General features: G+C 36.1%; 1 protein-coding gene across 7 annotated transcripts in view; it reads right to left on the bottom strand.

The window, feature by feature from the left end:
- USP15 (ubiquitin specific peptidase 15) overlaps window positions 1-27956 on the bottom strand; it is a 61551-nt gene that overhangs the window by 18417 nt on the left and 15178 nt on the right. For 3 of the 7 annotated variants that reach the window (XR_010430795.1, XM_064655803.1, XM_064655807.1), the window contains exons 3-8: window positions 27444-27574; window positions 24663-24789; window positions 18614-18759; window positions 16040-16101; window positions 6926-7009; window positions 1393-1537 (exon numbers count right to left, since the gene is read on the bottom strand). Coding sequence is in view for 6 of the 7 variants with exons in the window: in XM_064655803.1 (XP_064511873.1) it covers window positions 1393-1537; window positions 6926-7009; window positions 16040-16101; window positions 18614-18759; window positions 24663-24789; window positions 27444-27574 (695 nt within the window). In the remaining variant the exon portion in view is untranslated. Of the gene's footprint in view, window positions 1-1392; window positions 1538-5623; window positions 6149-6925; window positions 7010-16039; window positions 16102-18613; window positions 18760-24662; window positions 24790-25418; window positions 25544-27443; window positions 27575-27956 lie in introns of those variants that run through there. The other 4 variants (XM_064655805.1, XM_064655806.1, XM_064655808.1 and 1 more) reach the window with 4 other exon arrangements.

Below are 27956 nucleotides of genomic sequence, written 5' to 3' on the forward strand. Positions count from 1 at the left end.
AGTGGTCCTTTTCTGTGTAAATGTGATCCAGCTGTTCACCATACCCCACCCCATTTCCGTGGGAAAGGTGTCCAGGTGCAAGCTGGGTTGTATTAGCAGCTGTAGTCAGATGCAACTGGAAGCAAGTCTTCCTCTCTATTTGGAACTTGAGAGACTGCTGCTGGAGCACTATCCTGTTTAGGGCTCCCCAGTGTAAGAAAGAGCAGAGGAGGGGTCACCAACAGAGGAGGGTCAGGGGGCAGGAGAACAATACGCAAGGAAAGGCTGAGAGCTGTATGCATTAGTTCAACCCTGAGGAAGTCAAGACTAAGGGGAAAGCTCATGGCTCTCTGCAGCTACCTAAGGCTACACAGGAGTGGAGCCAAATTATTCACTGATTCTCAACACAAAGAAGGGATAGAAAAATCTACACAGACTACGAAACTCTGAAATATTTCTTCTTTTGAACAAACTTCAATAACTTCATAAACTTAGCTTACAAAGCACCTGAAATTTCTTTTTTACCTGAACAGTCTAAAGAACGAATGCGACATTTGCCTTTTGTTGTTTTATTTTTTTAATTTTACCCAAAGAAATCACAAACATAAGCAGTAACCCTTGTGATGACAAAGCAGGATAACAACTTTGAAGAATGCTTGGTTAAGATCTACTGTTTTTACAGTCGGCAGGAAAATACGTGAACAAGAACTTAAATATGCTTTACAGTTTTTTGACATGACTGCTCTGATGACAAAATATGAGTTTCAGAACTGAACAAAACCAAATTAAACACTGGTTTAACTATTCTACAACTTCAGCTTCCATTTAAAATTAAAACACTAAGGATTTTTTTATCTTGGTAGAGTAATAGTAGGTATACTACTATTTCTTTTGCATTCACAGCAGAGAAACAAGCTATCACGTTCCTGTAAAATATCTCATCCATGAAATAGCAGCTCTTCAAAGAGGAAAGGTTAAAGGAAAATATTTTCTAGGGTTCCTGCATGCTAACCTGTGCACTAAAAGTACATAATGAGTCAGAAATAAAGGCCCAATAACGCACTTTCTGACACTTTTTTTGGCACTACGATCACTACCCAAGTGCATCTCAAAAGGAAAAGGTATTTTTTGTGACATACATGCATGGCAATCCTTACAAAAAACAAAGAATCCCACTTAAGGGTTCACTCATGTAGAATGCTGGTTAAACATCTTTCTGACATTGATCACTATGAATGCAGTTATATAAATCAACTTTTATACTGTACCAATATAGAAGTATTATTTCCTCACTTTTAATCTTATGCTGCTACTTAACAGATCTCTTTCTACAACTTTTTTAACACGGCAAAACGTAACAAGATATTAGTTTCCAAGTAATAAGACCAGCTGATTTTATTTTAAAGTACATACCTGAATTGCTGAATTCATGAAACATGTATTCCCCAAGTTACTCAGGCCACACAGGCCTGGCTGTTCATTGTGTCTTCCTGGCTCTGAATAATCATAATTCTTATATGCAGTATATGATGGGAGACAATAGTTTGAATTTTTCACACTGTAAGAAAATAAGACATCTTTCACAATGTAAACATGTACTCTATAGTACTTTAAACATACAAGTACTTAAAATGATTAAAAATGTTAAACTAACTTCTGCGAACAAGAAAGGATTTAAAAGATTTACTAATTTCAATTTAAAAGTCACCTGTGCAAACAACCAAAATCAAATGTACTGCAGTAGCTGCAATTATTACATCCCTACCCCTTTTTTATAGGAGCAGCTTCACAGCTTACTCTATTCTTCATTGCTCCATCATATTTAATACACTCAGATTTTAGACACCACCAGCAGCAATCAATCATTTACGTTCCTTTTGCATCCTGGTACTGCAAGAGTGAGGTCGGTGGGAATGGGAATGCAGAGTTACAGGTGAAAGCTGAGATTTCCAAGGCCACTGTGGCATAGCTGCCTCACTGCATCAGACAATCTATTTATAGCTTCCCTGCTAGGACAGCACAATCCAGCATGCAAATGCAGAAAAGCTTTGTGAGGTAAAAGAATGCGCAAAATGCCTTGTAACAACTTCATTATAAATCTATGTTGCATCTGTTTGGAGAAACTGGAGAAGACTGAAATAGGTAAAATTATAATACTTAAAGCATTTGTTTTCAGATGAAATATGAAAATATCAGATACAGAATGACCCTCAAAACAGTAAAGTAAGCATATCTGAGTACACTAGAAAGGCAAAGAAATCTTCTAAGAGGATACTCGGCAAAATTACTGATGTTAGAAAAAAAGAACCAACTAGAAAGGTTTAACCATTTCAAGCACTAATCATAATGAAATCTGCGTGACAGCAGCTTTGGCTAAAGTTCAGGAGAGTTTCTGCAGCCACTAAGCATCATTCATATTAGAAGCAACACGAACAAAAAACAAAAATTTGAAAGTCAGTTGCTAGGACTGGTAAGGAAAAACATGCAGTGCAAGGAATCAATCCTGATAAATAACTGAGATTTGTAATTGCAAAAATCTGAGGATGGCACAATTGTTATACTCCAGCCATTACTCCCGAATGATATCATACTCTTTACATCCAACTGAATTCCAACTGTCCTCTCAGTGCACAGTTATTTACTTTTCGTAACTATTGAATTGTTTTAAATTATTGAAAATTTCAAACAGAAGTGGAAAAAAATTCCTCACTCATACAATGGCCTTTAAAATTTGTTTAGTTTATAGCTCCACTGTCCATAAAGCTGCTGTTCTCAAACTTTTACATTTGCTAATTTCTTTGTAATAGATGACTTTCATATTAGTCCTTCCCTTTTCTGTACACATGCATTTTCTCTGCTCTCTGGCTTACCCCCAAACCAGCTAAGTGGCACTGTATTTATTAGTCATTCTCAATGAAAAAAACACCGTAAAGGTAGTTTTGCCCATTCAGTTTAAGTCTAACTTAAATGCTTGAACTTACTTTAACAAAAGATACTCTTTAAACTCCTTCAAGCTTGCTTCTGTGTTCACCCCTCCTCTTATCATTAGTCCCTGGTTCACCCATGCCTGAGAATCTCCAGGGAAAATTACCTTCCATCTCCCTTTGCAGCTGCAGTCCACCTACTGCAGTCAACTCCAATTCCCTTAAGCAGGCAAGCCTTAGTTCCCCCAGGAAGCAAAACCACAAGCCTGCCCCTGGTGCTAATGCAACCTCCACGATATAATCAACCCCTGACCCAGCTCAACAGTGCATAGCAGTAACAGAAACGCACACACACAAGGTACACAAGCTACTTTCAGCCCTGCTTCCTTCCTACTGCTTTCCTTACCTGATTCAAAGATTACACTTTTCACATGGTTAACAAAAGAGAAATCTCTTCAAGAAATTTAGGAGTTGTAGGGGTAATAAACAGATTTAATTTAATTCTCCTAGGGATTTTCATTCCCCTTTGTTTTGCTTCTCTGCAGCTTTTCCCCTTCACATTTGGAGGGACACTAGGAAGCTAGGAAATATTACAACCACTGCCAAAGCGCTTTTGTGATCAGCCACTTTAAAAAACCTGTTACCAAGTTCCCTCAGATTTTAGAGATACCTATAGCATCAGGAGAGGCCCAAACACTACTACTTTGTTATTGTTTATCATTGTCTGGAGAGCAAAAGATAACATTATAATCTATTTAAGTTAAAAAGAAAAAAAAAATGCCCTCCTCATAATATTTGGTTATGTGTCAGGTATAACATGAGTACAACATGAGAAACTGTTTCTGCAGGTGATGTAAATAACACTTGTACTTCTAGAAATAAGCATGTTGAAATATGCCAAGCATGCAAAAAAGCTGCCAGCTGTCCATCTTGACAGGCTGACACTACTAAATGATGAAATCAAGTGATTCTAGGAACTTAAACAATGTTACAAATAAAGGAAACAGAACAACTTTCCATTTAATTGCCCAAGCAAAATCCCTGCTAAAGAGTTTTTAATCCCCACTCCATGTAATTTAGAAAACATCGTATCTGAGATTGCTTTATTAACAGCAACAAACAGAAATTTCAGTAAGACCTAAATTCTGTGTGTCTCCCTGCTCTTCTGAATCCACTAACACATATTATGCTAATCCTCCTATGTTATTCTTTCAACAAGATAAACTGTAAAGGCAAAAGAACATCAGGTTATTTGGAATCCTCCATTCTATCAAACCCAAACACATATTCACAGAAATGAAGGCTTTGGACTAGATAAAGTTTGCACCAACTATTTCTATTATTTAACATATGACTAGCTCAACACACAATTAAATATCTACCAATTAGAGGCTTGCTCTTACACAGAACACTTCCTGGATTAGACAAGTATTACAGAAATGTGTACCATATAAAGAAACCTGATACTTTCAGTATTTTAAGGTAATTTGCACTCTATAGCTGAGCTACGGTAACTGCAAAACCAGGCTTGCAACCACTAGTATTTATGACCATGAATATACACAAGTTGTTGTTTGCTTTTTCTGCCTTATAAATCAGCTTTGTGAGCTACAATTATCTTCAAAACAAATGCTGGAATTTCTTTTAGAGTCACAGCATCTCATGGGCATATGGAGGTGCCAACAGACCCTGGAAAGCCACAAATGTACAGTTTCACTACTGTACTAAAGACAACATGCAATATAAGAGACAATAAGGCAGAAACATGAAAATAAATTCCAGGCAACCTGACATTAATTAGTTAATTAGGAAAGTGATGAAGATAGCAATAATTAATGAAAAATAAGTGCTTTCTTAGACAGGAAGATGTTTGTGAGAAGAAGAGAACATAGAAGCAAATGATCTTAAACCAGAATGATAGAATACAATTAAATAGAGATGTATCTTTCCATTTACCTTTTGAAGCCAAAAATTCTTAATGCAACAGTGTGTACTTTAAAGTACAAAGTTTATAAATGTATTTGACTTCATATGACTGAACTTGTATTCTGACAGAAGTGCTGCTAAAGATTCTTCTGAATTATATCTTGTATTATTAATTTGTGATTTTTCAAGTATTTCTTTTAAACTCATCATAATTGGATCACTACATTGTAAGGGAAACCATATACTTCTGCACTGAATATCAGTCTTACCTAATATCCAGATATACTGTGTTTTGATATATAAGAGAAAAATGGCTAGTATTTCATAACACTACAGAGTTCACATACCTATTAGTGGATTTACAAATGTTTAAGTTACAGTTAAAGCACTTGAAAGGACCAATTCCTTATCAAATCTGAATTTTATATTACTTCCTTGTACATGTATTTCTGTTGAAAATCATAAAATTAAAAAAAACGCAACCAAAAAAATCCAACAAAACCCCTCTCGCCAAAAAAAAACACACCAAAAAAACCCCAAAGCAAATAAACCAAAAAAAACCCCAGAACTTTTCCTAAAGTTCTAAAAGCTCACATTTTGGCTCCAAAATAATCAAGAAATAAAATTAAAATCAGATAATGTAAGTGAACAAACTATCTTTAAAAGCTGCAAGAATTGGCAACAGGTTTCCTAAGTGCTTTCTAAAAATAACTACAGGATCACTAGCAAGAAGCTAACATTAAAAAAAAACAAAAAAAAAAAACTTAAAAAAAATTAGGAAAGCCTTGATGGCTTTATTTAAAATGGCTGCTCCCTAGGAAAAAGTAGCTGTTAAGTTTTGGTTTTGGCATTACAATTGCCTTTTGCTTAAGCACTGGGGGAAGGAGAGGTTAGTTCTCAGCTGGAGGCTCAGCTCTGATCAAGTAACTTTTCACACAATCATAGATACAATATTCTTTTTATTTACTACACAGTCACACATGGAGTACAAAAGACTGCAGTTAAATATATGGATTTCAACTGTTCAACAGTGAGAGTTGGGGCTACTCACAATTGGTAGAAGCATAAGTGACACTTCACCCCTTAGGAAAAATCACTTCTGATAAGTGCAGTATTTAACTGGAAAATATTGTATAAGATATTTAATACTTATGTCACCTTTTTAATATTTAACATCTTCATGTTTGATCACAAAATGCATGTTTGGAAAAATATTAAAAATTTGAATGAATTGTAAGAATAGGGCTCTTCAACTTCCCCCAGCTTGCATTAAAGACGAGTGCTCTCTGGTTTCAAGCATTTGAAAGATGCTCCATTATCTGTTAAAGTGAAATAATTCCATGTTTTTCTATATTCACCAACTTTTTTTACAGCTGTGTACAACAAAAAACCACAAAACCCCAAAAATTACACACAAAGTTGGCCACTGGAATATGAAAGCTCTTCTTTTAGAGTTTTATTACATTCTTTATTAAACTTCTAATTTGGAATATAAAGGAGAAAACCCATAAAAGTGAGAAGCTTTTTACTAAGTTTTTGCTCGCTGTAATATTCAAGCACACAGACTCACCTCTTTCAAATCTTCCTGCACTAACAAACAGAAGTTAGGTTGCTGGCTACATTACATCTAAAACACTTCAGCTGTCATGATTTCAAATCCATGTGTGATGTCACATATGCTCCTCTCATACCTTAGGAGCAGTAAGTATGGGAAAACCTGACCACCATAAATATAAGCAGTTCATACTTTTTTGTTGTCCATTTAAATTCAGACAGGGTAATAATAACAACAACAATGTATTTCTAGAATGATAAACTCTAAATGAAGTATTTATACATTTTCTTACAATGCTCAGCATTCCTTTTAGTGTCTTCCCTACTGAAGACTAAGAGTTATAAACATCTTTAATGCTGTTTCATTTCCTGGTATCAGTTTTACAATACCTACACTTTGAAATAGTGACCAGTAACAATTCACAAGCCAAATACTGCAAAGCAATTCAAAATCCTTAAGCTAGGAGCTATAAAACATCAAACTTTGTTTATGTCACACTAGGGTGATTAAATTAAATAATGTTTTAAGGTATATTGCTTACTTTCTGTTGTTCATGTTGTTATAATTATTTGATAGAGATGGAGAAATCTTTGGTAAAGTTGAAAAATTGGATGCACCTGGGGACCTTTAAAAATATGAAAATGATAAATTAGACAAAAATGCTGAGATACTAAAAACTATGAAAGAAAGATAATAAATGAACAAAGCATATAAACAAGTATGGAAAAGAAATACTTTCCAAAAAGTGGGCAAAGCACTAAAAATACCCAGGACATGCAGCCTTCAGAATCCATCCTTTAAAACGCGAAATACTTCACAGTACTTTACACTTTCATAACTTGTTGAAGAAATAGAGCTATTAAAAAGCAAAAGAAATCACAGGCCACTATGCTAAAAAAAATAGTTTTCAGTTTATAGTATGACTGTAGGTATTTCGATCTTCTAAAACCTAAAATGTAAAGTTTCTAACATGGAAATTTTATTAATTTTTCATTTCAACCTAAATGGATGTTGAGATGAGATACAAGAATGATCAAGATACATATTTCAAGGTTAGCTTAACAGCAGCATGAAACCATTTAATTAAAGTTGTCTCAGTAATATTAAAAAAATTTCAGGATATTATGGTCAACACTTAATAATCTTTAAAAACCTTTTTTGCCAAAAGCAAAAGCATTAACACTCATCCCCATGGTTTAAGACTATTTTAAAAAACACAAGAATACTGATCATTTTCATCACAAAGACCCTCTGAATGTGAAAATTAAACACAATATTTACAACTATCTTGCAGTGCATTTTTCTTTTTTTGATCAAATCTTACAGGTAACCAAGGAAAAGACTCTACTCAAAAGAATTCAGGCACCTTCATGTTTTTGTAGGCCCTATGCAACTCCAACTGATTGGAGTTCCAGCTATCATTGAAAAGCTTTGAAATACATATCACAATAATAAGAGAAGAAATTCTGCATGCTCAGGACTTTTTAAGCACCTTTCAAGAGCTAAACTCTGCAAGGAGATAAACATTTTTACACAGGAAATTTTCCTGAGTACATTTTCACATTTATTTTCAACCTTCTATTAATAAACGCTTTCCAACAGAAAAGTTGCTGGGGGAGGGGAAAATCAATCCACCCCAATCATAACAATTTGATGCCAGAGCTAGTAAGAGCTGGCCAGAGCCTGGAAATGGTTTGCAGGTCAGTAGGAGTGAACCTGAAATACGGCACAAAGGAATTCCAGCCACTGCAGCCAGTAAGTCACCTTTGTGGAGGGCCCAACTTACACATCTCCATGCAAACGCACGCAACACAGGCAAAAAACAAGAGGAGTTAGAGATGTGAACATGCCTGCAGGGCAATGATCTTACTGCCATCACTGGTAATAAGTGGTGGGATGGCTACTGTGGCTGGAGTGTTGGAAGGAAAGGATACAGGCTCTTTAGAAGGACAGGCAGGGGAGATGAGGAGGTGGTGTTGCCCTCTGTCAATGACCAGCTGGAGTACATGGAGCTCCTCTTGGGGATGGATGAGGACCTGACAGAGAGCTTATGTGTAAGGTTTAAAGGAAGGACAGAGACAGGTGACATTTATAGTGGAGGTCTGCTACAGGCCACCCAACCAGGAAACCCGAGGAGGTGCTTGGTGACAGCCAACATGCTGCCAACTATGGGCAAAACTTGTTGAACAAATCTGGTGGCCTGCTACAGTGGGGTTACAAGAGGTGGTGGATGAGGGAAAACTGACGTCATCTACCTGGACTTCTGCAAAGCATTTACACAGTCTCACATGACATCCTTGTCTCTAAACTGGAGAGAAACGGATTTAACAGATGGGCTACTTGGTGGATAAGGAACTGTCTGGATGGTCACACTCAAGGAGTTGTCAACAGCTCCAAGTGGAGACCAGTAGTCCTCAGGGGTCAGTATTGGAACCAGTGTGGCTTAACATCTTTGTCGGTGACATGGACAGTGGTATTAGTGCACTCTCATTAAGTCTGCTGATGACACCAAGCTGAGTGGTGTGGCTGACACCACTCAGTGTGTGTGAGCTGGTGGAGGGAAGGGATGCCGTCCAGAGGGACCTGGACAGGCTTGAGAGGTGAGCCTGCGCAAACCTGATGAAGTTCAACAATAACAAATGCAAGGTTCTGCACCTGGGTCAGGGCAATCCCAAACAAAAGTACAGGCTGGGCTGAGAATGGATTGAGAGCGGCCCTGAGGATAAAGAATTGGGCCTGTTGATTGATGAGAAGCTCAACATGACCCAGCAACGTGCACTTGCAGCACAGAAAGCCAACTGCATCCTGGGCTACATCAAACGAAGTGTGACCATCAGTTCAAGACAGGTGATTCTCCCCTTCTGTAAAGCTCCTATGACGCCCTACCTGGAGTAGTGTGTTCATCTCTGGGGCCCCAACATAAGGACACAGACTTGTTGAAGTGAGTCCAGAGCAGGGCCACAAGATGATAAGAGGGCTGGAGTACTTCTCTGAAGATAGGCTGAGAATTGGGGCTGCTCATCCTGGAGAAGAGAAGGCTCCAGAGAAACTTTAGAGAAGCCTGCCAGTAGCTTAAGAGGGCTACAAAAAAGCTTGAGAAGGACTGTTTACAAGGGCACGTAGTCATCAGGCTAGGGGGAATGGTTTTAAACTGAAAGAGAGTAGGTTTTGATCAGATGTCAGGAAGAGTGAGGCACTGGAACAGGCCACCTGGAGAAACTGTGGTTGCCCCATACTTGGAATTTCTTGAGGCCAGTTTGGACGGGGTTCTGAGTAACCTTATGTGGTCGAAGGTGTTCCTGCCCATGGCAGGGGGGTGGAATTAGACGATCTTTTCAGGTCCCTTCCAACCTAAACCATTCTATGATTCTATGTATCACCATGTGAAGAACATGTTAGTTAATATTTAAAGTACGCTGATCAACATTTACAAAGCTTTCCTGCTGATTTCCTCTATCAATCTAAATCATCCACTTTGAACATTATCTTCAGAGAAGTAATATACACAGACTGAGTCCACAAGAAAGATATCAAACTGAAGTCAGTTTAACCCTACCTAAATTCAAGAAAAAAGTTAAATTATGACATTCATACATGTAACTGTCTTAGAAACTATTTGATCTGAGTGATTTTGAACCGAAATTGAACTTTTCAAAACAAATTTGAAGCTTTTATATAATTTAAGCCAAATTCAAATGCAATACAGTTTTAAATTTAAAAAACTCAAGGTCTAATTGTTGTGCAAAAATGCTAAAAGAAACCAGAATAAGCTACATAAAGGTCTGGTTTCCACCAAAATATAAATTAATTTGTTTATGACAATCAGTAGTTTTAGTCTTTGACAGCATTTTGATATCAAATACAAAGTGCTACAGGTAAATTAGTTAGAGATCCCTGAACACCCTCTGAGATGTGCAGCCTTTCTGCTTGATGATGGCAGCTTACATTGCCAAATACTGTGTACAGAGAAGAACAGAATTCATTCTTAGCTCTTGCAGTTCTTAATATATTTCAATACTTCTGGGAAAACTTCATAAGAACATTGGCAGTAACCACCCCCCATCATTTAAAACAAACAAACAAAAAAAATCAAAGCAAGGATAATAAAAAGAACCTGAAAAGACTGTAAAAGTGCTAAGGCTGAATGTATTGCCATACTTCAGTTATGCCTTTAAAATTATGCAGAAAAGAATGATCAAATGTATCTACTCATAAAACAACTGCTGTGACTTAGGAATCTCTTAAGACAAAATGAAAAAGCTAGTGTGCAACAAAACTCAATTATTTCTTAAATACAAGGTTCTAAGACAAAGCAGTACTTTTTGTAGTGTACTAACTACAGTATGTATTAATGTTACTGTGGTGTTAACACACCACAGAAAGATGTTCAAAGAATACAGAATGACAAAAACAATAAATTTTAAACTCTGTGTTTAAGCCAGAGTGAAAAATCCAATAGTCAGTAAATGGATTGTTCTCTCATGCAGGACAGGAGTAAACCAAATTCTCAACACAGCTAGAACAGCAGCAGGAACTATGCAAGAGATAAGTTTGAAAAGTAACATTTAACGATCCAACAAACAAACCCTGCAGCAAAAGGCAGGTTAAAAAAACCCACTTTACTGTAGTCCTATGCCAAAAGAGACAATAAGTCACATTACGTACTGACTTGCCCATATACTTAATTAACCCTATAGTTAAACTGCACTAGAATTCCCCTAGTGACCAAAAACATAAATATGGACATCAGCAAAAACAACTGTAACCAGAACAACCTTTTTCCTCTAATAATCTGTGGGTATCTGCTATACACTGCCCAGATCAGGATAAAAAAAAGGCAGATAAGACTTCTTTGGACAATTTGAAGAAGCCTAACATTCACAAGCCCTAGCCCTTGCAGGGGACCTAGTGGTAGGACAATACAGCAGGGTACAACAAATGCAGGAAGATTCTGGAATGCAATGATGACAACTTCCTGATGCAGGTAACTGAAGAGACAACAAGGAGAGGTTCTTGGCTGGATCTGATACTTAAAAAACAAGGAGGAAGTAGTTGGGAATGTGAAGGTTGGGGCCCTGGCCAAAGTGACCTTAAGATGGTGAAATTTGAGATCCTGAGAGGATGGTAGAAATCAGTAACACAGCCCTGGATTTCTGGAGAGTAGACTTTAACCTTTTCAGGGATCTGCTTGGATGAGTCCCATGGGTTACAGCCCCGGAGAGAAAAGGGCCCCTGACAGCCTTCTATGATGAGATTAGTAGCTTGGCAGATGAGAGAGAAGCAACATATGGCTTATCTCAACTTTTCTAAGTCTCTCAACAGTGTCTCCTGCAACACCCTCACAGACAAGCAGATGAAGAATGGGTTACATAAGTGTAAGTGAAAATCACTCAATTCTGCCCCTGGAGGAACAGGCGACCAAACGGAAAGCAGCTTGGCAGGAAGTGACCTGGGGTCCTGCTGGACCAAAAGCTGAACATGAGCCAGCAGGGTGTCCTTGGGCCAACCACTTTGGCTCAGTGTGCTAGACTGGGAAAAGTATTGCCAGCAAGTCAAGGGAGGTGGTCCTTCCCCTCCACTCAGCACTGGCAAGACACCCCTGGAGTGTTGAGTCCACTTCTGCGCTCCTCAGTACCTGAAGGATGGGGACATTCTGGAGCAAGATCAGTGAGATGCCACAAAGGTGATCAAAGACTGCAGCATCTGACCTTTGTGGAGAGGCTGAGAGCTGGGGCTCTTCAGCTTGGAGAAGAGAAGGCTCCAGGGCAATCTTATCAACTGTATAAATACCTAATGGGAGGGAATTAGGAAGATGGAGCAAAGACCCTTCTCAGTGGTGCCCTGTGAAAGAACAGAGGTCTATAGGTATAAATTGAAATAAATAAAATTCCATCTGAATATGGAATATGTTCAGATGGAATTGAAGGCCATATTCCTAAAGAGAAAAAAAAGTGATCAACTGTCACTTGTTTTACAGCAAGGGTGGTTGAAAACTGGAACAGGTTGAGCAGAGTGGCTGTGCAGTACAGTGATACTCAGATGTGCCTGGATCTGCTCCAGCTGCCCATAGTTTGAGTAGGGGGACTGGAAGAGATTACCTTGAGAGGTCTTTCAGTTGTCATGGACTCTTATTCTGTGAAGCTGTGGCTATATACAGGCTGACATACAATTTTAAAGCAAGCTTTAGTATGTTTCACCTACTACAGTTTATACTATTCTCTTCTTACAAAATCCATCTAATTTAGCTAATCACACTTTCTTGGGGGATTTCCATGAAAGGTTGGTATTTTAACATTCAGCAATCAAAAAAGAATAATGTTCAGGGTATGCATTTGTTAAGAGTTTTTCAACCCTGCATTAATTGACATTAATGAACATGTTTGTTAAACTAACTTGAAAATGTGTGTTGAACATTACTACTGTTTGATGTTTACTCACAGGATCTCAGACCACAAGTTATTATGCATCAGCAAATGGCAGTCCAGCTTTTGACTGGCAGACAAGCTCTGACAGTTCTTGCTTTTACAATTTAAGACATCAGAGTAAGTCCCCACTTAGCTCTATTCTCCATAATTATCTTTTTTACAGAAAAGTCAGTAGAAAGGCACACCTGTCTGCGTATCAACTGCTTCAGGGAAAGAAACTGGATTTTAAATCTCTTTGTTAAAGATGATAGTTTTCATTTCAGTAGACAAACACAGTTTTTCCTTTGAAGATATATGGATATTTTTTCCTAAAAAACTTGGATACACAACCATTATCTTTTTTCAAAAAAGCACAGCTAAGCATCTTTTATCCATTTTTTCTCTTCTTAAAAAACATTATGGGATCCAGCTCAGCGATCGAAAAGAATCAAGAAAGAGCCTTTAATGTTTTTCCAAGATAAGGGCATACAGTTTTGAATGAGAAAAAAAAATGTGAAAAAACTTTCCATGTGACAAATATTATAAGAAAACATTCATTATTACAAGGAGAAAAAAAAAAAGCTATGAATGTGTAGACTCTCAAGTTTTTGTATGGTCAAAAACCCCCCTACCAACAATGTATTCTCTTTTCCATGCAAAAATTGCTTTAATGTTAGCTGCAAACCATCTGTAAATTATGCAAAGTAGGCAGCTATTTGATTAGGTTGACTTACTCCACAGTGAAGTCTAAAAAAAAAAAAAGGTGTCAGAATTATATCTATTGCTTTTATTACACAGAGATATAGATTTACAGATGAATTAAAAATTCTCAATTTTTTACCATATCAGAAGCATTTTTGGATGGATCAATAGATTTAAAACTTGTGTATTAAGTTTTCTAAAAAAAGCAGCATCAACGTTTTTTTAAAATTAGAAGGAAATTCACTAGTAATATATAGATTCTTTGTATGTTTCTCTAACTTGCTTTTATATTTGCATATGGACAGGTAAAAACTTCTTAATAGAAAACTAAAAGAAACCTTGTCGTGGCTATTCATTTGCTAATTCATGGAATGTCAAAACTTAAGTTCCTTGCTTCTCCTTGTCTCACGTTTTAGAATCACAGACTGGCTGAAAGGTTTTAACTGTTGTACATTTTTTTCAGAACGTAAGAAACTAGATTTTGTAGAAGTTTTTTAAGTTACTTGAACTTCAACCTTAGATTTTCTTTATATATTAGTTTAAAACATCGTCTCGACAATAATGAACCATTCAAATGGGATTGGTTGTTTTTTCTGTGGAATAATTTCCCACAGAAGGATACAGATATAAAAAAAAGTTGTCTGCACACAGATCACAAGTCTCCTTTCAAATACTGGGATCAGCAGCAACTAAGCTACCAAAGCAACTGGGATCTGTACGTTTGTGTAATTTTGTCACACGTATGACACTGAGAAGACAGCTACTCAGACAAGTTAGTACAACAAAATTTTCTGCAAAACTGCTCATTAATGCTAAGTAATACCTGTTTTGGGAGCAGATGACATTAAAGACACTCTAGGAAAAGTCAGTATGAGCCCTCTAGAAAAAGTTTCACAGAAGCCAACCTTCCTGAACAACAAATATCCCAGTAGCTGATATAAACAACTTCATTTATTAAATTGTTCATAAAGTTTTAAACAGGTGTAAAAACTTGTCCCCAACTACTGTCTGTTGACAGTTGCTATTTGAATCCACTAAATTTTGCACATCTTCTACTATTACAGGACATTTGAATACCACATTTCAATCTTTCTGATAGTTGCCAAATTTCAAAACCACACCCCAACTTCACAGTAAAACTATTCATCCTCATTTGCTCATTTTCTTCCAACCTCCTCTGATACCAGCATTTTCAATTACCATTTGGCTTGTGGTCAGAGCACACATTTTTCAGGAGATATTCTTGAATTTATATACTGCTCCTGAATATTTTCCTTAAAGTGGAAAAGAAGTTTGGCAGAATAAAAACAGTACCACCAGCAGAATATCTTCCTACCAAAACCTCCAAAAGAATCCATGACAGTGAGTTATTGCAGTTCTTTTAACCTTCAAAATCTGCATCTAAAATTTGACTACGAATTTAAATTTCTACTGGATGCTTTTTGAGGTCAGAGATTAAACTTCAAATACTTAGCATCCCATTCTTTCCACTGCTCCACATTCCCAATTCCTTGTGCTATAACATCTTGCTAAGTAAGATTAAACTGTTCATACTAAGCTTAAATTGAACTCAGATTTCATTAAATAACTTAATAGAAACTAGTGTTCCCAATAAAGGTGCTCAAGATAAAACACCAAAGACAAAGAATCTCTGTCCTTCAAGTGATAAGCAATGATAGTATAAAAAATGTTTTAAAATAAGTGACATTCACATAAATGCATAATCTCAAAAGGAATAAAGAGAATTTAAAACAACTTCTTATGAAAGATATTTTCAAGAACCAGACAACAAAGGGGAAAAACACAGTTAATTATTTGTAAGGCTGAGATCATGTTAATTTACTAGTAACCAGTTCCAACTGTTCTTCAAAACCAACAAAACACAGATTTAGATTCTGGAAACAATATTAAAAAAAGTTTATCCATCTAAATGAGGAAAAACACACAAATCTTTCTACTCACTTGCCATCATCAAAGTGCTGTTGATAATGGCAGTAGGAAGAACAGAAAAGAAAAACATCATCATACTGTGTTAACTGATGACAGTCCAACAAAGAACAAACACAACATGATGGTAATGTAGGTTGCAATTTGAATAAGCTTTGTGTGTAAATATTGTTCTCTGGAGGAGAAGGAACAAGCTGTCCATGAGAACATTTACATATAAGAAAAATATTGATAAAATACATATATCTGTGTTCACCTAACAGATACACTAAGCTTTGAAACAGAAATCTGAATAAAATAAGCTAAGTTTTACAGTTTCCTACTATGGATTTTTTTCTATTTTTAAGCAGGATAATATATATCAGTGGTTGAAATCAACAAAATTAAGCAACATATATGCAGGAATTCACCATTATTATGTTATGATCTACATTGCACAGCACTCACAACAAATATATTCATCATATTTTCAACTAAAACATCTGAAGGATGATTTTCAAAATAAAATGCCACTTATAAAATTAGATTTTTTTTTAATAAAGCAAAGTAACATGAAAACAGTTAAGCTATAGAGAACCGCATGACTGGAATTCATAACTTACTTAGGAGTTGAAGGACCTCTTGGCCATGTTCCATCCTCATTCTTCTGTTCTATCACCAGGACCTACCAGAAAAGGAGTAAGAAGAAAACTGAAATAAAAATATCAGTAGATAGCTCTCTGTTCCATCTTCGTAATGGATTTGCTAGCACGTGATTGAGACAGAAAAGACTTGCTATTTAAGTTACTATTCACTAACATTCAAGAATATTCCATTCAATTACACTGCCCCTTCCTCTCTCTACTTTTTTCCTCCACACTTTTTAATTTGTGCAACTTTGTGCAAGCCACTTAATATATCTATTCCTATACAAACCATGGATGAAATGGCAAGCCACTTATTTCTCAAAGAGGTCAGAAGATGACCTGCAATGTTTAAACAGTACCTATGAATCTACAGAAATCACATGTCTATACAACAGCCCTGTTAAGGAAGGAATATTCCTGGAGAAATTTTGCCTCACACAGATCAATAGGAAAAAAAACCAAAACCACCCAAACAAAACTATTTTCTGCTTTGATAGCCTTAAAATAATATCTGTTTGGTTACTTCTGTATATTTTATAAAAGCATTTATCAAATATTACTTTTTTCAGTGGGACAGTAGGCTAATGAAATTAATTTAATTCAAGTTGTTATTGGTAAAAAACAGAGTAAGAACACTCAGTCCCCAACACAGGCATCAGGTGCCATTTTAAACCCCTTTGGGTATTTGTGGTATCTGCCCTACGCCGGCAGATATGACACAGGACCTACAAGCAGCTCATGCCATTCTGGACTGACAGCTGAGATAGCTAGATCATTTGAAATGGCAACCAGACTTCAGTATTTAAACTGAATCCAACTCCTGATTTCCAATTCAACTAATTCTGCACAACTGTATACTGATGTTTCAACACACTAATAACTGCCACACTATGCCTGTATGTGTCTACACCACGACATAAATTCCCATATGTACTAAAGCTCAAAATCTTATGTATAAGTCATTCTGCCACCTGAACATGTAACCACATTTTCAGTCTGAATACAATAGGCCGTGACATTTAAAACAAGCTTTCTATCCGTAAAAGAGCAGTCTGCCATCTTTGGTCACCTAAGACAGATTCTTCCATACTTCCTTGACTGGTTCTCAGAGACTACTAAATAAAAGTAGATTTAGACTTAAAAGTTCAATGGAACCCATAAAGGCTTGCTTCAGATATCAACTGATAAATTCGAAACATTAATTTATTCAATCACATACACAGTAAAAAATAACTATTAGGTTAGACAGACTGTAATAGTCAGAATAACTATTATAAGATTGGGAAGCTCAGCAAGAAAAATAACAACCCTGTGTGTCAGCAAGTGCAACTGACCAAACACATATGGCCTACCATGACATTTAACATTTTCATAAACAATGGTTAAACTCTGCTTTAAACAATATTTGTTTCGCTCAAAGTACCGATGTCACCTAGAGATCTTTTCATGGCTTTATTAGACCATGCTTGCTTCATAGTTAATGTTTCACTGGGATAGAGCAATTTGCAAGTTCCATCTTTGATGCAAATCTTTTATGAGAGATGTGGGCTCTTCCAACAGGACCTCTACATCGTTAAAATTACCTGTGTGAGGGTTTAAGTGCATGCAGCATGAAGCTAAAGGGCACAACAGTTCAAGCAGTTATTTTGTTGCACTGATTACTTACCTTCCATGACATAAAAGAAAACTGAAACATAGCATAAATACTGCCGGTAAGTAGGTTAGAGTCTAGTATTTCAAGGCAAAAGGAAATATTTTAATGTAATTGCGCCTACAATTCCTTCCATCAAATTTCACCCATTCATATTTGCAGCATGACAGCACGAACTACAGCTGTTGAAAAAACATTCAACTCTATCTGGAGAATAAAGAATCAATGTAATAGTATGAGAAGTTATTCTATCGATCAAATTACTCAATCTGTTCACGTTTATATTTGTGTAGTTTAACACTCAGTATTTGCTCTTTATACGGATATGGAAAGGTAAAATTTCTTGTGAGAAATTCGCCTATAACGTGATGACTTTAAAGTGATAATATAGTCTCATGTTAAAGCAGATTTACAAGCTCTTTTGCCTCTATCATTCTTATCTAAAATATTTTCATCTCTTCTTACTTTATTTCTGAAATCTGAACAGTGGAATTTGACTAGAAGACATTATTCTTTTAGAGTACCTAAAAAGTTCTTCAAATTTTGAGTTTCATTATAGGAACATATCCCACATCCTAGGAATAATTTTTTATTTCAGGTTTTACCAAAGTCATGTCAGCAATTTTGTAAAATTTGATAAATTTAAAATTTAAGTTTGAAAAGCAATTTTCAAATTTTAATTTTAATTCACCAGGAGAGTTAAACTAATCTTTAATCCTGAAAATACACCCAAATTCCACTTTTACTTCAGCAAATTTGCTTATAAAATCCTCTATCTCTAGTAAAATCTATTAGGAGGCAATTTCATTTAAAAAGAAGTAAGAATTATTGGGTACAGCTACATTCTTATGAGCAAAAAAATAAATGTATATAAATCCACAAATAATATTTCACTGTACCTGTCCCTGGTATAAACCAGCATCCTGTATAGTACTGTCTGGTTTATTCAAAGGTTCAAAAGTATTACTCATGTATTTGTTCCACAATCTGGTCTCTTTTTCACCTGGAATATTGAAGATTTTTCTTATCTCCTTTTCAATTGTATCTGTTTTGTAAGAGAGAGAACACAAGTTTAGCATTTCAATACACAAACAGTACAAGGCAAATAAAGCATCAGAATCCATTTCCTCATATTCAAAATATGAATGAAACTGTAGAAATTGTCATGCAACTGCATCATGTTGTAGGACACAGAGGAAGTTTTTAGTTTGCTTGCCTTTAAATTGGAAACAGCAGGAGCTTACTGCCTCCTGAATCTCTGTCACTAGTGGGGTTCCACAGGGCTCTATTCTGGCCCCTGTGCTCTTCAACATCTTCATAAATTACTTGGATGCAGGACTGGAAGGGATACTAAGCAGTCTGCAGATGATACAAAACTGGGAGGAGCTGTTGACTCCTTCAAAGGCAGGGAGGCCCTGCAGAGAGACCCTAACAAGTCAGAGGAGTGGGCAATCACCGACCATTTGAAGTTCAACAAGGGAAAGTGCCGGATTCTTCACCTGGGATGAGGCAACCCTGGATGTTTGTACAGGCTGGGGAATGAGATGCTGGAAAGCAGTGCCATGGAAAGGGACCTGTGAATCCTGGTCAATGGCAAGTTGAACATCAGTCAGCAGTGCCCTGGCAGCCAGGAGGGCCAACAGTGTGCTGGGGGGCAGCAGGCAAAGCCTCTAAAGTAGGGCAATGAAGATGGTGAAGGACGTTGAGTGGAAGCTGTATGAGGAGTGGCTGAGGTCACTTGGTCTGTTCAGCCTGGAGAAGAGGAGACTGAGGGGAGACCTCATTGCAGTCTACAACTTCCTCGTGAGGGGAGAGGAGGGGCAGGCACTGATCTCTTCTCTGTGGTGACCAGTGACAGGACCTGACAGAATGGCCTGAAGTTGTCAGGGGAAGTTTACGTTGGATATTAGAAAGAGGTTCTCCAACCCTGAGGGTGGTTGGGCACTGGAACAGGCTCCCTGGGGAAGTGGTCATAACACCAAGCCTGACAGAGTTCAAGAAGTGCTTGGAAAATACTCTCAGGCACATGGTGTGACTCTTGGCAATGGTCCTCTGAGGGGCTAAGAGTTGGACTCTATGATCCTTGTGGATCCCTTCCAACTCAGCATGTGATTCTTAGTAAAGCAAGAATAAGACAAATAAAGACAAGTTGATAACAGATGACAGGAGCCACCTTAGCATCCATCTATTCATTCCTTAGAGTGTGCTAACAGAGGAGTGTGGGTAGGTAGCAAATTATAAGAAATGAGAGTGGTAGCAAAACCAGGTGCAGGGAGTGCAAGACATTCTTTTCCTCTCCCTAAATCAAATCCTTTTCGGTTTCTGCTTTTCTACTACCCATATCCCAGTGCAATTAGCATGAACCACAACATACATGCATAAAGTTTAATATACTTGTTCACAGAAATTAATGACAACTCTGTAAAACTGAAGCACATAAATTTATTTTAAAAGGAAGATGAAAGAATTTACATCACTGAAAGATTTAATGTAAAAAGATCTATCAGCTCCTACTCTACCTGACAGAAATACAACCAGTGTTACATAATTTTAAGGTACCATAACTGTTGTCTACAACTGAAATTCAAGAAGTCCTTAATTAACTCTATTCTCCTTACACAAAAGTAGAGTTTATAAAAGAGCTATTTTTTTAACAAATGTGTACAGTGCTACACTATAGCAATCTCGCTTAACTGCTTTTTTTAATTGGTAGAGTCATAAAGCCCCATGGCAGCTACATCTCATAACAGCTGACACAGAAAACAAAGCAGGAGTCAAGAAATCTACACTTTATTCCTGATGATCACTGAAAGCGCAATTATAAAAATGGGCACTGTAAACTCTCTGAAAGACACTCCTCTGAAGCCTAAGGATAAAACACTAGTGTGTCAGCTCCCCTTGCTCCCTTCTTATGTGAAGCATAAAAAGTCAAATTGAGACTTTAAAATACCTTGCAAAAATCCAGCCATTGTCTTGTGAAATGCATGACAACTGGCCAATATAATCTTTGTATATATTGTAGGCAAATGAATACAATTTCCTTCTATATTGGTTAACACATATTTCAGTCTGAAAGCAAATGTTAGACTGGATCATCTGTTTTTGTAACAGAGGTGATATGTAGGCAAGATAGATGCTATCAACAAGGTAACAGACTTATTTGATTTGTTGACTTTCAAAAAGAAAAGTCACTGTCTGAATCAATTTTCAACCAGTGAATTCAAATAATTAAATGTGAATCTAAGAACTAATCTACTCATCAATCTTGTAAAAAAAAAAAAAGTAGAAAATCCAGATTTATCCATGGTTTTCACTAAAAGATTTTACAAAATATAATTTTTCATTCTTATTAAGGACAACTAATTATCTGAGCATTGCAGCTCATATTCGTCGTAAGTATTAAGTTAACACTTATTATGTTAATTTTTAACATATTCCTGCCTCACTAACAGAACTGTTACGAGATAGGGAGCACTAGTCTTATTGGACAACTACACATTATGTCCAAGACTCTGGGAAGCACATGTTCCACTTGACTATTATGCCAATTTTGAGACTGTGAAAATAAGGTTCTTTTACATAGTTCCACGAACATAACCATTGCATACTTTATAATTCTTCCTCCTATCCCCAGCAAGTATTACTGGACTACAGGGTTATGATCTAAAGTAAAAGTGCCTGTTCCAGCTTAAATGAAAACATATCAAATAGGTATGGTTTGAGGAATGTTGTGTATGGGGGTTCTCCTCTCCTAGAATCACAGAATCATTGAGGTTGGAAAAGACATTCAAGATCAAGTCCAACCTTGCGTCGAACATCAGTATATCAACTAAACCATAATACTAAGTGCTATGTCCAGTCACTTCTTTAACACTTCCAGGGATGGTGACTCCACCAATTCCCTGGGGAGTTGCAGTTATATACATCCAATGTATGAAATTATTAGTACTAGGATGATGTCTAAAAGAGACAGGAAGAACTGCCCTTTAAAGATGCCTCTCACTCCATGAGCTGCACGCACACAATTTGAGATAGTTCAGTTTGAGAGTTAAAGGTTATGGATCCCATACAGGTTATATCCTATATTCTTAAAAATTAGCTCATCTATAAAAACAGCTGCATGCTTTAAGTACTATTTTGAAAAACTCCCTGGAACAGTCTTAATAAGACACTGGAGAAGTTCAGTGGGCTCCAATACAAGTACACCCTGGCTCCTAAAGGCTAGTGCTATCACAAATACTGGCTAAAGAAAACCCTGAGACATTAAGTTAATGTTGAGATATCAATCTTTACTATGAATCAGTAATCCCTCCCTCATAAAGAAGGAAAAAGTCTAATCACTGATCCCAGAATAAACAGTCCTCAAGGATGGCAAGTTTTATATTCTTGTATTCTGTAGCAGAATAAAGGGAAAGATGAATCAAAGCCATTTGCTAAGATCATTTGCTAGCAAAAGTCCATTAGGTGTGGAGCCCCTGGTGTAATCTTCTGTGAAGTTTATCAGCTCAATTTTGGAATTATTTTCTGGCATTGCAGATAAAACCTGACTCCTATTCACCTGTAACGGAGGCTAGTGTTTCTTACATTTTGTGTTTTGTAAAACCCTTACATATTAGCTGATGACTACTTTGTCCTATCATACTTTCCCATTAGTGACTCCTGAATGGATCACCAACTGATTTTGGGATCAGCAACTCAGCTGAAATGCTGCCTGAACTCCATCTAGCTCATTTTCCTTCCTCATTTCCTCCCTCCCCCAAAAGAGTTAGACATCAATCAGCCTCAAAGTCAATATGCACTGTCTCCAAGGCAAGAGTCCTCAATTGTAGGAGATTCCCAAGAAGGTCCAAAGAACATGTCAGATGTTCCTAGTACCATCCCAAGAGAATGACTGTCATTACTTTGTACTTATTTATTGACATACACCTTAATTTGCCTTCTATTTTAGTGGAAAAGCACAGGTGTTCCAGGAATAACACATATGTGAAGACTCATAGGTATTATACTGTACTTAGGATATTCCTCTGCTTTTGTGAATTAAGGAAGGTCTTGTACTGATTTTTTCGAGGGCAGTAGATAATATAATCAATGATGGTGGCTAGAAAAATTAAAACTTCTTGAAAAGACGATAGTACCTTATGTCCACTCATTTCAGTGGGGTTGATACTGACTCTTTTGTACTACAAGTCTTCTGCAACCGTAATAAAAATACATCTCTTACTGGAATATACAAGGAAGGGTGAAAAGTAATCAAGATCCTGCAAGATCCCTCTTGCATATTATTTATTGAAATAATGAGCACCTCTGCTGTGTATCTGATGAATTCCAGAACTGCCTTAAATATACTTGAGTAAGGAGAAGGGGGGAAAAAATAAATTACCATCTTACTAATGGACGATAAGAGGGATTATTTTTTCACTCTTAAAAAGTGGGTTTAATTTTTCTAGCTCTGCTTCTAAGGTACATTCCTTTGCATGTCCTGACTAGGATGGTCCTGCTTTGTGCTCTGCACAAGAAGCACAGCTTCAGCTTCAGAAAGGGCATGTTTTTTAAAGGCTTCCAGGAGCATATCATCCACATCTCAGGAAAGCAAATAAGGCCAGTGTCTGGAAAGAGGTTGCCAGTGAGTTTGACCGCTTCTCATTACCTTTCTGACAATTTTCTCATAATTGTAATCCTCTCTTTGCCAAGAAAAATGAATACACCTTCAAGTGAGTAATTCCAAAATGCCCTGCTTCTGATTAGAGAAAGAAAATATCAGAAATTCATCCATTAGCTATAATTCCAATGATACAATTAAATTCAGTATAGCTGCAAAATAGCTTGCATTTGGTCCTAAGGGAAGGATAATGTTAGACTACTTTTTCCAAGTTTCTGGGTTTCCTTAGAGAATAATGAAGTACATCTTCCCACGTTAAACCAGATCTCGAGAAGGCCAATTAACATACGATACTTGTAGTCTTGTTTTGAGGAGAATTTTCACAATTTTTAAGTATTTATTCTAATACAAGTAGTGATTCCTTTTCTAACTTAAAGATTTAAATTTAACAAAGCAAAATGACTCAATTTCTAAAGAAAGCAACCTGCAAAGAATTAAAGGGTAGTAAGTATAAGTGACTACCCATAACGTAAAAAGAAGTAAAACCTAAAAAAACCCTACGTTGCTGCCAACAAATGTAAACAAAGTGATGGTTGGGCATAAAGTACAATTCTAACTGCACAAATACAGATGATTGAAAGACTCTTATCTCAGATACACATGCACAAATACATCAAAAATTGAGTTTCTGTGATCAGCAATATCTTTGCATATACTGTGATTATTTTCAAAGTCAAATATGTTATCAAAATATAGTTTCAAACAATGATAGAATGCTCAATGAGCAGTCAAAATAACTACAAATAAAGGTAAGTTAAAGATTTAAAGGTAAATTAAAGGTTTAATAGAAAACTCAATTACTGTAAAAGATTGTGCCTGGCCTACCACTTCACAACCCAAAGAATACTGCCTTTGTAGGTCACCTTTAGCCATTAATTTATGAATTACATTCGTTCTTGTGTTTTGTAATATACTCTTCTCTTCATATATATGGCTAAAACGTGTTGCTTAATGAAACACACGAAAATATATTTCCTACCCACCAAAAGCAAAGAAAAAAGTACTATGAAATCCAATAAACAATATCACACCGCTCACTTCCTGACAAGCTCAAACCTCTAAAGTTAATACAGATGCTTAGATAATAAAACACACAATTACATTCTTAAAATTGTATTAAACCACTCCAATATTCTAAATTGTTTAATTTTTAACTTTGACCCAAACAAAATTACTCCCATCCTTTTTAATGGTCGCAATACCCATCCATCATTTACCTAGAAACCTATTCAGAACTTGACACCACATATAAGTATCAACCACATATTTTTAAAAATAGTTGTGCGTACCTATTGTATCAGCTTTACTAAATCTTCGTGTGACAACATTGTTCATATTTCCATTTTCACAAAGTTTTAATTCTGTTAGATATACTTCTACTTTGCAGTGCTTTACAAACATACCCTGTTCAACGACCTGAAAAACAGAAAGGGATCAGGTATCAGTCCGAGTATGTTTCCATATACACACACTTCAAATAATTTTGAGAACTCTTCATGAAACTGAAGTTGAGTGAATAGATGACACTTAATAAATGCTAAAAACTACAACTAAAATTCTCCTATAGCTTTTCAGAAATACAGTAAACTAGAAAGTTACTTCTTCCATGACGATGATTGTCTTACCTGTGTATAACACGGCCACCATGACTTTCAAAGTGGTAAGTACAGTAGAAATGACAAATATGCATCCTTAACCCAAAGATACTCAATCCAAAGATAAAAACCACCAAAAGTTATTTTATTTCAAAATACATTAATTGTATACTACTTCCACAGAACATGAAGAACTAATTTTCACAGTTAAAGAATGTTCACACAAAATAGAATACACACTAATAAAATCTGTATATTACATTTCTAAACAAAACCTACAAATCTTCCACTTACATTTCAATAATGAATACATTAATTTGAAATTTTACCTACTTTTTCCAGTTGTTTATTATATGTTCATTTTTGTATCACCTATCACAAAATAGTTAAGTATACCAGATTTTTTTTTTAAATAAAAGTAAAATATATAAAAAAAGTATTCAGGGTCACCTCTTAAATGTTTTTCCCTTTGATCTTCCAAAGTGTAACTGCAGTACACTTAGTCATGTAGACTGTTCCAAAAATAACCATCAGCCTGATATGTGATACATCTGACAAATACAGTTAAAAAAAGCGCCACCAGCTAATTGCTAGGAGAGATCTGCTGTACAAATATAACTCGTACGCATGTGCCACAGGAAAAAAAAATGAAGAAATTAGTGAATTATTACATTGCTTGCCTTAGCTTTAATGATTGTCAAAAACTATATTTAAATAAAAATGCATCTAAATTTGAGCAGCTTAGTTTTCATCTACTAGAATAAGAACAAAATAGTTGCAGTAAACAAAACTGTGCAGTATGGCTATGACACTTCTAAGAATAAAAACAGACACTGTGTGGTAGCATCACCACATTCTACTACAAAAAGTCATAACATTATTTGACATAGATCAAGTACAATATTTTATCAATTTAAAATTTGGATCCACATTTCAAAAATAGTTGACGTAACAAAGGGGATGAAAGAAAAGTATAATCCCACCTTTATGAAAAAAACCCCATAAAGGCAGACAGGAAAAAGAATCATGAATGACAAAAACAGCAGAAAGAAAAATGCTGAACTGGAATACTGCTTCTCAGAGGACAACTGCTGTTCACATTGGTGGAAAATAATGAAGCTAGGCCAGTTTACCTGGCCACTCATTATACTACATGTATATTTCCAGTGAGTTCCTTTCAAGTAGAAGGGAAATTACTCTAATTTCACTTCTCTCTCCTTCCACTTTTTCCCCAAATTGAAAAAATTACAAAACTTTTGCTTTACCATGATGATGGAAGACTATTCAGTTTGCTGAAATCCATCTTCAGAAAAAACAGTAACAAGTTGGTAACAGACATATTTTTAAAAAAGGAGAGTTATTTTATTGGATTTTAGGTCTTACAGAACTACAGAAAAAGACAGATGTTGCAGGGATGTCTCTTAGAAAAAAAATAATTATTTTATTTTATTACTGTTAAAAAAGCCTCGATCAACTACTTCTATTGCTGACCAAATGAATCTTGAAGACACAAAATTTCTTCTACAGCTGTATCTGGCATTTGCTTGAAAAGAGTGGACTTCAAGTAAGCGGCCACCATGCATGCATTTAGACCATTGTCATATCATAGGAAGAAAAAAAAAGTTGTATTACACCAGAAGTCATAAAATTAAATTCTAATCCTAATATTCTTTCAGCAGTTTTGCAGGAATTCAAATAAAGATCCCCGTAACTGAAAGAATATGCTGTAATGATCAATAATTTTGGTAAACATACCAAAATGTATTTTAAAGCTTAAGTAATTCAGTCCAGTGAGGATGGAACCGTAATCACTATCCTGAAAATCTTAAGAAATAATACAAACAGAAAGCCATTTTATTATCAATAAACTGGCAAAATGTCATATCACTGTAGTAATAAGTGTGCTATGTGCTGGAGCAAACATAAATAAATCTAAAAGGTGTTAATTTCTAAGTATCTCATTCCAATGGAGTGCCACAATATCCACCATACCATGGACTACTACTTGTGTTGAGGTAAGCTTTTTGCTTAAAGAAATAACTCCCTTAGCAAGCTGCTGAGCACAAAAGACTGGGTTTACCAGAAAAGAAACTACCAATTACTCTGCTAATGTTAACATTATTAGAGCTAGGCTTTTAACTAATACACTCAATACAGTTCTATTTACTCAATCACAAAAATATTTTAATTAATAGACTTAAAAGCTTTTAAAGCTTGTTCTTGAGATCTTAAGAGGACTTATTTCCAGGAAAAGAAAGTATTGTATCCTTTGCATCCCCTTTTCTCAATATTAAACACTTAAGCCTCTAAAATCTGAATAAAAATTAGATATCAATAAGCATCTAAAGCAGGAGTTGTCTGTATGATTATCATAGGTCAGGACTTATTATCTGCTAATGAATTCTTGTGCAACTCCTGCGTATTTGCAGGACTATATCTGAATCATGTTCATCCCAGCAGGTAATTAGAAAGTACCTTGCGTGCTATTGGCTCTTGACCTTCCATCAGTGTGTACCAGCTAACTAGCCGATTCCAGCCTTCAGTTGGCAAAAGGATGTAGTCCAGCTCATCAATAAGATGTTCCTTGAGAGACTGAGAATCACCATCTATAAGAGGAAGATATTTCTACCTGAATACTGCAAATCCGTACTGGAGTTTTTAATATAACATTTTTCATACAAACAGCAAATATGTTATTTTCTGAGTCACAGTCATGTTACCAGTATTATGGTGTTCAAAGCAAGTCTTCTGAAATGATTCAGAGCTATCCAGTTCATGCTAGCACACCTAATAAAGGTAGTATTCCTACACCCAGGAACCCAAGTGGCAACCTTATATCCTCATGCAATTATAAGCACTCAATTTGTTATCACACACCATTCTAGCTTTCAGAGAAACCAATTAATTTCTCCCACCCACTTCACATGTTCACACATCGTCACAGATACTTCCAAAACTAAAAATGCTACAATGAGTAGTAACTGTGGA

Source organism: Pseudopipra pipra, chromosome 5 (assembly GCF_036250125.1).
Source record: "Pseudopipra pipra isolate bDixPip1 chromosome 5, bDixPip1.hap1, whole genome shotgun sequence".
NCBI classification, from domain to species: Eukaryota; Metazoa; Chordata; class Aves; order Passeriformes; family Pipridae; genus Pseudopipra; species Pseudopipra pipra.